We start from the raw sequence: 12566 nt of genomic DNA on the forward strand, positions 1-12566 counted from the left end.
ACTTTTCTTAATGGCTGTTTTCTAGAAAACCTCTCTAGGGCTGGCATAATACATCGAACTCTATTGGTTTCTAGACACTTTTTTTTAGGATCAATACCTCTCTCGTCCTCATTATCCAAATGGATTCATTGACCAAAACTCGCTCGGTGATGTTCTAAAGGAAACAAAAAGGTAGATAATTAGACCCTGAGTGATCTGAATGTTTCGATGCAATGTGTGAATTTCTGTAACCCTAATGTCATGCTAAAAACGAGAAAAAATGAAAAAATCAGGAGTGGATTCTGGGCTCTTCACAAACATAAAAGTATAATAAAATATAATGAGACGCATGCATGAAATGTGTCCTGTTTAATATACAGGTAGAATGAAAATTTGACTGTTTCAAGAAAATAACATAATAAGCATTGGGCTGCCCTAAGTAATTTAAATCACATGAGGCTAATCTGTGTAAAACGGGCCATACAGAATTTGAAAAATAAAATAAATTAACAATCTACGGGGGTGATTCAGAAGTTTAATGAAGAAAAAAGTTCTACGTTTACACTTATTGGGCAAACTGAGTTGTTTACACATGGTTTATATAGACAAAAGATAAGTTAGCATATATTTTAAGAAAAAAAAGTTTGTTCATATCAGGCTAATTTTAACAGAAGCATGAACAGTAAAGAAAATTTATACATTAAGAGCTATCTGGCAACACATTTTTTTAACATCTTAATTTTAACATGTTCAGTAAAACTATCATATAAATTGCAACTTGCAAAATGTGAAACTATTACGTTGTCACGGTCGGGTTACAGTATTTACATTATTAGCAAAAAATCTGCGTATTTAAAATGTGAGAATGATGGAGTAGCAGATGTCATCGCGGTTTGGAAGATATTACAGCAAAATGTCGGAGGGAACCTAAAAATAAAAGTAGCAAATGGCTAAGTATGACAGCAAGTACTCAAACGAAGATCTTAGGCGATTTGGCAGAGGTGAAGGAAAAGCAACAGTTTCGACGGTTGTCTGAGGAGGCAGATTCCCATTAGAGCCAAGTCACAAAAGGCCTCCTAAGCCACAGGACAAAACAGCTTTTTTTGGTAGTCTTACTTACAAAAGGGGCTACAGGCCCTTTTTTTGTGTTTTTGTTTTTGTTTTTCGGCTATAACTCAGTAAGTCAGTCTTCTATGTCCACTCTGATTCTTAGAAGAGAATCACATAACTGACACATAGATTAAAAAATAAGGGAATCACTATAAAGGGTGAATGGTTACTAAAGGAATGTCGGCGATTCTATCAGGACGATCTGGTTTGGTGATGGATGGCAACAAAGAGCGTCCGTAATCATATATCTGTAAGAATGTTAAGGATGCATCACAAAAGAGATTTCTCACGACGGTTCCAAGGGGTTAATTGAAATTCAAAGCATGGGAATGGGAATACAAAACTCAGAAGTTGACATTCTAAACAATACAAAAATGTGAAAATCACAATCTGAAGTACTAAGGATATCATAAAATAAGACCTTACATACAGTACTACAATGGCATCAACTGAAAGTCCTACCTAAACCCACCTCAGGAATAATACATACTATCAGTATATATCTGATGGATAAAACAGAATGGCAGTTCGGTTAATTGAAATTTGTTTTGACACCAAATTAATAATAAGAAACTGAAAAAATTAGCTGCATGAATTTCCACTTTATCATAGCACTAACAATATATATGAACTGATATATATATATATATATATATATATATATATATATATATATATATATATATATATATATATAATATATATATATATATATATATATATATATATATATATATATATATATATATTATTGTACACACTTTACTGACATACCTGAAATCTGTCTTTTTCCTTGTAATTACAAACGAAAAGTAAATAAACTAAAAATCAGACATCTTCATCAATTATAGGCTGAGGACTAACCACAAATGTTTAGACTTTCAATGGCAAACTTTTACTTGATAATGATCAGCTTTGTGGGGTACACTTACATTGTGCCTTGCATAAGACACTGTCGTTGATAATTAAGGTCCTTTGCAGGGTCCCTTTAGCCCCAACTGCATTCCTTTACGCTTATTACCTTTCATCTATTCCGTTTTGGCTCTTCTTACTTAGCTGTTGAACTCCTTTAACTGCTAAGTTCCATTCTCATCATCTCGTTGGGAACAAACCCTCTGGTAGTCTTATGATAGTCTAAAAATATGATTCCTTGGTCTCGTTCAACTCAACAATAACAAACAGGATCAAAGTGCAGAGTACAGAGCAGCAAGAAGTTGAGATAAACTCCCTGTTCTGACGGGCTATACTGGAAAATGAACGGAAAACGGCCAACGTCTACAAATACAGTACTTTATCATGAAAAACTAAAACGTAACTGATCCAGATTGTACATTTAAGGAAATGTCCAATCATCATGGCCTCAATGATCTATGATGTCGTTTGCACTTAATTTTCCTTTGAACTTCAACACTACTGCTACCATATTCTGTTGTCACTAACGTACTTGAAACTTTAATCACTTTCACGTTCTCAAAACCTTACACCCTCTTTAAAGACGCTTGCATGACGTCTGCAAGGGAATCTTTAGTCATCATTCTTAACATCACTAAGGGATCTGGAAGTCAAACGTGACAGAAAATTCTAGTTAGCCAAACTTGACGTCAATGGTTTCAATTTTTGCTAAGAAAGTTACTTATCGTTACGCCTAGAACATTATGCAGGTTGTAAGAACTCTACCTGATCAATATTCATGTCAAATAACCTGATGCCAAAGACAAATATTATTCATGAACCATCTCAAAGCAACTTTTCCGTATCCACACCGACGTATTCGGCAACAATTTGGAAAGGCAGAAGTTACTCCTTCAGTGCAGCATCAGCGCAAGCACTTCAGAGCTGAAGGCCTGAAATGTACTTCCGCTTTACTGTATACGTAAACTGTACCGAAGAAACACGAATGAACACTGTAAAATTAATCACTGACCCCCATTGAGGATCTTGGAAAGTGACTGAAAGTGAAGAATTTGAAAGGAAAAACTTAAAAATAAGAGGAAAATAGATATAAATAGGGTGAACTTACCATAGTTTTCCTGCGGTCAAACACAGGGATCGATACCGATGTCATTAGCCTGTAGCCATCCCTGAGACCTGGAGCTTCTCGACGTCCCTGCATGAATACAGATCAAATATTACAATGCTCCCGAGACAAAGCTTGCACTGTCACTAAGTGCATTATATGCAAGAATATATTCACTGTAGGATTAATGGCTTTTCTAAAAAAAATGAAAAATTTAAAAAAGTATGTTTTACAGAACTGAAACAGTTCGTCTACGTTATCACCAAAAATCTTAAAAAAAAATAATACTGTAAAGATACAAGTCTAATACTAAATCTCAAGCAGTTACTCTATACATTAGTATGAGTAATGTATTTCTTGCTACCTCGATTTTTTTTCTGCAAATACATAATTACAAATATCAACTGTACTATGGCCAACAGCTGTAGAGCGTATATATAAACTTCTGCATATATAAAACTAGTACAGCAACATGTATGTACAGTGCTTAGAACACTAAGTGAAGGACAGCTACTGTGAACATCATGATTGTGCATGTAAAACAGACACGTATGTGTAACTACATACATATAATAGGCATAAACATATACATATGCTTGTATACGTACATGGATACATGCACACACAATATATATATACACTATATATATATATATAATATATATATATATATATATATATATATATATATATCTATATATATACATACATATATATAGACATACATCCATACATACATACATACATACCCAATCATGTGCATGTACAGAAATATCGCAAGGCCACTGCATACATTACTATTACTGTTAAATACTTGTGAGTTACATAAGACTACAGTACTGCAAATTGCAATTACAGTTACAAATGCTACCATCACAGCAACAAACGTCTGAAACGTGTTCACAAAATAACTATAACATACCATTCTATTATGTTCATAAAATTCCTCTAGCCTATCCATTTCTCTAAACATACGGTCGAACCTTTTCTTCAAGTCATAATCGTGAATTCTTTTGGGAATCATGAAACAAACATCTCGTTTTGAGCGCCGAAGGCCAGTTTGGTTCAGAGTCTCCTCAATGAGGGCATCCCCATCACTTGGGGCATCACCACCATTCCCCAGTGTGAAGGATGATGCGTCTCGCCTCATGCGTTGGCGCTGTACCATTTTTTTTTTAATTCCCCAAGGTCAAGACATAAATGCGTGCCGTCGGCAAAATATGTGCAGGTATTTGTAGTTTCCAAAAATAGACAAAGTGCAGAGCATGCAAAATTGTTGGAAAGAAAAATGATCTTAGTTCCTCAGAGGCATGCTTATAAAAAATCAAGAAAAATCAAAACATGCGAAAAACAAAATAGAAATGTGAAAAATACAATTTGAAAATAACAGTACAGTAAAGGACAAAACAGGCAAAATGTGTAGTAGATCTGGAACATTTTTGTAAGGGGGGAAAAATTTCAGAGAAAAATGAACAAAAACAGTCGAAAGAAAAAAAAAATAAATAATGTGTTGTTCCACATTAAGAATGCATTACTTGTGTCTCAGCTGGTGGAGTGGTTCACATACTCGGTTTACTTATAATCCACTGGATATCTATACTTCGGATTTTGATATATGGTGCTATAATAGCAAGAAGATCGAACTTGTCAACATACAGAAAATATTTTCTTTGTACAACTTTTTGCAGAATGCTAAACAACTAAATACTTCCCGTTTGTAATGAGTATTTTTTTTAAATTAGTTTGTTTTCTGATTTCCACTAGACATTTTCAAAATCACTCGTGGCATTTTTATAATAATTTGTAAAATATGCAGCTTCAGGTAGAATTACAATATTTATTCCATGAGACTACTTGAGTATTAAAAGTGACAAACTAGCTGAGACTGAAGAGATGTAAATTTTGCAAAGTAACTCTTATCCCAATACATGTAATATTTCACGATATCCACGTTACCTTCGAAAGAATCAAATGTTTAGGTTAACTGGGTATTTGTGGAACTTGGCAATTAATGATTCTCAAGAATATGTTTAATATCAATGAAATTTACTTAGTATGTTCATGGTAAAAATTAGATGTTAAAAAATTATTTTCCTCGTCTTGTCAATGGTGCTATATGGAATATAATCACTCTTACAAATCTGCAAAGAACATATGCTATAAATTATATGATAGCCAAGTACTTCTGCACCAGTTGTATGATCTGGTCATCCACAATGACAGTAAAGCAGAAAGAATTACATTGTTAACATAAGAAGTAGATCATGTATGTCACTGTAAAGTGTTTTGTATGTAACTGAAACACAACCCTTTATCGACAGGAGTTGCTGATTATTATGGCAAAAAATGACGGCTTGGTGTATTTTTCATATCGTAAAAATAAACCGTTTAAAGTGCGTTGCTTGCTTAACTTAATTTGCGCATAAATGTGTATAATTCTGCACATCTTCTGATGAATATCCAGTGGATTACACGGCCAACTCCATCTTGATATGGCTTATTAATGTCCCGTGTGGGGATCTTTGGGCTTCTGCAGAACAGAGCAGCAACTGTGTCGACAGTAACCAGTACAAAAATAAATTCATTTCTATCATGATGATATATATTTATATATATGTATATACTGTATACCCAATGTATGTGCACAGATTATGCCCACACTTACGATCATCAAGGTCCATTTTTCCTTATGCAATTTTCGATGGTAGTCTATCTATAAAGCAAGAGAATATGTCATTTCTGTAAAAGAAATCTAAATAGAGAGGTACAGAACAAAAGCACTTCAGAAAAAAAAGATAAGTGTTCAGGTTATCCTAATATAGAATTCTGTATGGTAGATGTGAAAGAATGTAGTCTAATTCAAGCTAATCGTGTTGGAATCATACCAGGTTATTTATTACTTTTATCTGAACTCTATGAACACCCAATTTCTTCAGGAGTAATTTTAGAAACTACGACAAAAATCTACACCTGGAAAGTTGCCCTAAAATAATGGTCATCAACTATGTCAAGCCGATTTCTGATAAAAAAGCACTTGGTAAATTAGGCGAGTTATAGTTATGGTCAGTTCCTTAACCGTTCATAATTAATCAAGCTTATGCAGTTATTATCTTTTGGTTATAAATAAAAAAAATGTGTATTTCTGCAATAAGCGTGAAGTTTCTCCAGATGCTACCATTTCTTACTTATTTATTTTCTCTAATTTTGGACACCAGATGGAAAATGTCTGCTATACGGTTTGTGCTATGGGTACATGGCATACTGAAGTTTATAACCTTATAAACTAATGAAAAGAATGAATGAATCTCTACTTAGACTCTTTATGCAAAGATAGGAGTAGAAACAAAATAATTCAGAACTCGGGTGATCCCTTGTCGTATCAGTGTGATTCCAAATAGCTATCAGCAATGAAAGAGGACAAACCCTGGAGGAAAGACTAGAATAATGTACACCATAATAATACAAAAGGTGAAATGAACAGTAACATTAATAACGAAACCCATTAATAACTTGAAAGGCTTCTGTGACAGAGATAAAACACTCAGAACTTTGTAGGTTTGAAAGGTACAGTGACACAGCAATACTAACCCTCCCTTTCCGCTCCTTCTCGGCTTCGATCCGCGCAATCTCCGTTTGGGTCAAAGTGAAATTTCCGTATTTTAAGAATTTTTCGACCTGTGCTTCGTCGTGAATCATGGAGGGATCGGGGAGGGGTATGGGCCTGTTCTCGGCGATTTTCTGGAGCTTCCGGTAATTGTTAGTCCGATCCATCTGCCGTTTCCTTTCCCTTACTTCCCAAAGCCAGTCAGTTTGCTTGGGGTCCTTTTTTTCGTTCACATTTTGGTTTATTTTTTTTTCCAGTTCATTTTCGTAGCGACGTGATTTCGTGGTTTTAAACAGAGGAGTATTTAAGAAAATACCATCCGAAAAATGGTAGGTTTTCAAGGGCAGCGAGTCGAATGTTGTATTTCAATTATTCATCAGGAAAACATTTTGAGTTGCAACCAATGATTTCATTGGGAAGTTATATAGTTAGTGCAGAGTGAAGTTGTTAATCAGGCCCACAGTAAGTTGGAAAGGAATCCATCAATGTCCATCACAAGAAGGTACAGGAGATGTGAGTTCATATCAGGTCAGTTGGGGGTCAGTAGATGAAAGTGGTCATCGTAGAATCAGCCATTCGCATCATGGAAGATGAAAAGAAACGTATTAGCATGTCACATTCACAAGAGATGCAATGGTTAGATTTCCCATGTAAGGTACAATCGTGGAGCGCCAATTTGAGAGGAATAAATTTTTACCACCTTAAACAAACATTAAAGCAGAGCGCAAATTCATCTTCAGAAACCAAAGGAATAAATTAGAATGAAGGGAGATTTTTTAGAGATTTCAGCGTAATGGAAGATAAAAACATTATTCCCCAAAGTGCACTCCACAACACACCTACAATAAACATCTGCACAAATGTTATGAAAAAAATACAAAAAAAATAAACCTGCTCCCGCATATGCTGTTGAAACAAAAGTTATCAGTGCAAAACAAAATATGAAATAAAATATCTCAAAAAAGAATGAAAAATACTGGTTATAAAACAAAAACAAAAAGAAAAAAGACCCTTACCAGAGAGTTAACAGTGTCCGGAACACAACACTACTTATTGCTTATGGATTACATCTTGATATCAATTCCTCAACAGTGTGCTTTGAAAAACACTGATACCAATACCCCTTGTTTCAAAATACTATTTAGAATTATTAACAGGTTTAAATAGCCAACAAGTAGCAGCTGAGAAAGATCTGGAGAGGTTCCGGCACCGTTTACCTCCAAGGGTAATAATAATGCTTGACCACTCGCTTTCAAAAAAGCTACCTACTCGGAATACTTTGTCTGGTCTACTTGCTATCTCTATCGTCGTGAGAACATCCACTGCGTTCTAAAAGGGGGGAGAGATGACAAAAACCTCGTTTTATTTAACAAGGATCAGCCTGAAATGATCTAGGACATAATGAGAAACAAACTGATTTCTTTTTTTTTTACTTTCGCTGCGTCGCCTTCTCAACGAGGGTATGAAGTAGTACTGGGCTAATTGCAATGGAATGTGGTGATTTGTTGGAAATGGCTCCATATTTTCTGAGACACTTGGTCAAAAAACGAAAGTTCTAGTACTGTATCCTATCAAGGGGCTTCAATGTTAAATAAATATATATATATATATATATATATATATATATATATATATATATATATATATATATATATATACATGCATATATATATATATATATATATAATATGTAATTATAATATATATATATATATATTATATAGTCTATATATATTATACATATACATAGAAAATTCGTGAATGGCATACATATCTTTTAGAAACTATGCAAGGAATTTCCAAGTAATGCCAGCACAGGCTTGTAGGAGCAATTGCAACAAATTACCACCATTGCGTTTGACTGCCTGTAAGGGGAGAGAGCAAATCTACAAGGGATCACGTTCTAAAATGTCCATGTTACTGATAAGGGATAAGCTGTTGCTCTATGTTCAACACTACTAGGTATGGCTTCCTGCAATGGTTGTAGAATTACAGGAGGGTCGTCTATGCTGGGTAATCCTGCGTTGTCAGTAAGAAATTCAGCTGACATTTGCTTTGTTGGAGAGGGACTGAACAGGTTAAAAAAAAAAACTTGAAGTATATGAATAATTGTCAAACTTTCAACAAAAACTAGATACACACTACACAAATTAAAAAAATATATACCTGATCCATGGTTTTCTGTACCTGGGCTGTTAAATACACCTGAGTACGCCTTATATATTGATATGCGACATGTATTCAAACTAAGAAAATCAAAATACATAGGTTTGAGTCAAAGTGTTTTTCCTGCATGGTAATGAATATTCACTTAGAAATTTTACAAATAATAACCCAACTTTATTTAAGTTTTTTATTTATCCTAACAAATAAAAGCTTCCCATCACAGCTCGTTTGGAAGGAATGTATGGAGATAACCAGTTCCTGAATGTCAGACCTACAGAATTCATTATATAAAAACACAGAGGAATACGGTCAATTCTGAATAAAGTCTGTGAAAAGAACCCAGATTACAGTGTTAAACCCAAAAGGAGACTGAATTGCATTACTAACTCGCTCACAGTTATAGCTGCCATATTCAGCACAACTGATGTTCTGTTCTACTCACAGATCCCACTTTGCAACTTCAAATCTGCTTCCGTACATTATGAAAGTTCATTTGCACTCTTGAAATTTATATTTTCATATATTGGCAATGAGGAACCATCTTTGCACTCTCACATCAAAACGTTAAATTCAGGTAGAATAAAACGTCACTTACTAGTTGAAAGAAAATGATAAACTAAGACCTGCTCATGTGCACAACCACTCATATACCACCAGTATATTCAGACATAAATGAACTTGTGAATAAATACTTACTAAAACACAAAAACACTCTCCACTAGGTGACTGTTTTGAGTTCTACTGATTTCTGGAGTAAAATGCTACAAAGGTTGTAATTACACTGACTGAGTAAATCCAATGTTGACATAAAAATCTGTTTCTTTTAATATTTCAAATAAAATGTGAGGATAAAAAGAAAATGCAATTCATCAGTGAACTATCAGCAGGATGCAAAAGATACCATTATGAAAATTTCTGTAGTTTCTAACTGGTCATGGAAATACACATGACTTACTGTAAAGAGTTTCAAAGTTGAAGAAAGAATTTGTTTGAGGAATTACTTATTGGGCAAGCTGAAGTAACGTAAAGAATCCATATTTGTAACAAAATACAGGACACTTATGCGTCTTATCCATCCTAACATTTTTTTTTTAAAGAATCCAGAATTTACTCCCCTTCTTTAAAGCTGAATCTAATGGTCGATAAAGGTTCTCCTCACCTTGTTGAAAAACAGAAGAACTTCTACATATTACACAGCATTCTAGTCCTTACAGTCATTGAAATGATATACAGTATTTTAACTTGAAGTTCAAAACTTTTCACGTACACGCAAAAATTACATACAGACTTACATGTATATATTACTGGCTCAACTAATACGATAGCAAATTTCTTTTCAACTAAAGGGACCAATTATTTTCTAATAAAATACCTCGGATAACCCGATACTGACAAAGCATACGTGGTTTCACAGCCTACTTCTGCGGCAACAAATTTCCGTATCTTACCAAATAACCATGCCTTGGATGCTGGATAGTGAATAACAAAATTAAAACCAACACAACAGAAAATTACATAAGTATAATTACTTTAAAACCAAAAATCAAAGAAGTATAATTGCTTTAAAACCAAAAATCACAGAAGTATAATTGGTATTTTGTGAACGCATATCTTCAAAAAATCAATAAAAAAAACCAGAATGGTCTGCATTGTATATCTTAATTCTTAGAAAGGGATGAAGAGAAAGACAACTTTATACTTACGGCGATGTCAGCATAAACACCAGTCCATATATGAGGGTGATTGGTCTGATACATAACCATTGGACGGGCCATTACAGGAATGTATTTTAACACCTGTTCGCGCACTTCAGCCAAAGTCGTCACGTGTACAAAATAACCTGAGGAAATAATTAATGAGGAATAACAATTCTTACATATGCGATTCTTTCACAAACTTCTCATTATAAATGCTGAAAATATTAGCAATTATTTTCCGCAATTAAAAATAGTATTGTTGAAGGATCAAATACAAGATATTGCAAACTAAAACAGAAGGGTTTTCTATGCGTATCTAATGACGTACATAATTAAGTAACGAGTTCTTCTGAACTCTGCCAAAGGTTTACCACATTAACTAACCTTTATTAGCACATGCCATCCATTTCAAATTGCGAACGGCGGCCTCCTGGCGGCCAATGAGGTAAGTGAAGACGCGGACCTGAAGGTGGGGCCAGTTGTACTTGGCGAAGATCTCTTCGAACTGGTTGGGGGCACCATCTGTGACCAACATGATGGCCTGGTTGCACTGGGACCCCTGGCCACTCTTATTATACTGCACTTTCTGTGGAGAGCGACAAAAGCGTTAAAAGTGTGGATACAGGAAGATACAATTCGTTCGAAATTTTCCCCTTTGCTTGTGGGTACACTCATGAGACGTCTTTTCCTTTGTAGCTAGCTATACGTTTATTTACCGTTACTTTTTTGCTCAAATTCAGCTTTATTTATCATTTGCTTTTAATCAGAGAGAATCAAAATACTTGTTGTTAATTCATGTATACACTGCATTAATTTCTTCTCTTTTCTTCTTCATAGCTTTTTTTCATATAAGGCCTATATTTCTGACAAAACTTGCTATGCAAGTTATGTTATTTTGGGTTGTTTATTGTGTGCAACAACAAACACCACTTGTTATAGTTATAAATATTAATTAACTTTGGATAAATTTAAAATGAAATTCACAGCATTAATCCATACATATTAATTTTCATAAATTATTGAGAATAGGATTAATTTCTTCCTAAGTGTTTTCTGATAAAATGATTTATTACAAGGATTGCCTAAACAGTCAGTTACCTAAACATAATCAAGTGAGTTTCTCTGACATATTATGTCAATAACAGGTTAATCTCACCCAATTAAGTAACCACATTCAATATGGAAATATACATCCACACAATTGAAAAGAATTTTTAAACAATTTTGATATATTGACATACAAACAATTTTCTCATAAAACCAAATACTTTACAGTGCGGAACTGAATCCATCATCCATTCAATTGGTTTTTTTAGCAACAGTATACTATCTGTTCAGTGAAGGATAGTGTATCCCAGAGGATGTAAATGACAACATTTAACCTCATGTGATATGAAACACATTATCCATCATTCAGACGGGAAAAAGTCAGAAAAGCAGTAGATATCCTTGCAGGTACCAAGAAAATATTTGTGGCCGCCTTACAAAATTTCTACCAATCAAGGGCTTTACATAATCTCAAAGCACAAAACATCATCATCATCAGTAGCATACATTATGCAATGTGTTGGTGATAAAGGAGAGGCTTGACATGTAGATAGGAACAACAACAATACATCAAAAGAGAGATAAGTCCTAAAATGTCCGTTGATGGTAACTCAAGTTAGCAAGAGGGTCTCTAGGACATGAACTGATAACATTTTTAAATTCCTACTCCTAATTAGAAAGGGTGAGCTTCTAGATTATCCTACAGGTACAATACAAAGCTTTCTCAATCCAGCTATGAGTTCTGGAGTCAGAAAATCGTTTTTAGAGATCACACACACCCACAGAAAAATCCACCTTTGGGACATCAAACAAATTTCTCAGTTAGTATAGATATTTCCTACACAGCAGGTCATCGGGATTTTGTCATTCACGAAGATCCACCAAAAAACTTATGGGGACTTTTTATAAAGATATTTAGGAGGGGCCATTTCCGGTCTATTATATA

The 12566-nt window shown here is 34.3% G+C and overlaps 1 protein-coding gene across 13 annotated transcripts in view; it reads right to left on the reverse strand.

Annotated features, from left to right (window-relative positions):
- The window catches only part of LOC136833364 (voltage-dependent calcium channel subunit alpha-2/delta-3-like), a 590349-nt gene that overhangs the window by 131284 nt on the left and 446499 nt on the right, over positions 1-12566 (reverse strand). For 11 of the 13 annotated variants that reach the window (XM_067095399.1, XM_067095401.1, XM_067095406.1 and 8 more), the window contains exons 9-14: positions 10958-11159; positions 10580-10716; positions 6695-6928; positions 4029-4265; positions 3110-3196; positions 98-154 (exon numbers count right to left, since the gene is read on the reverse strand). In XM_067095399.1, the coding sequence (XP_066951500.1) occupies positions 98-154; positions 3110-3196; positions 4029-4265; positions 6695-6928; positions 10580-10716; positions 10958-11159 (954 nt within the window). The remainder of the gene's footprint in view (positions 1-97; positions 155-3109; positions 3197-4028; positions 4266-6694; positions 6929-10579; positions 10717-10957; positions 11160-12566) is intronic. The other 2 variants (XM_067095410.1, XM_067095411.1) reach the window with 2 other exon arrangements.

This window comes from Macrobrachium rosenbergii, chromosome 51, assembly GCF_040412425.1.
Source record: "Macrobrachium rosenbergii isolate ZJJX-2024 chromosome 51, ASM4041242v1, whole genome shotgun sequence".
Taxonomy (NCBI): domain Eukaryota; kingdom Metazoa; phylum Arthropoda; class Malacostraca; order Decapoda; family Palaemonidae; genus Macrobrachium; species Macrobrachium rosenbergii.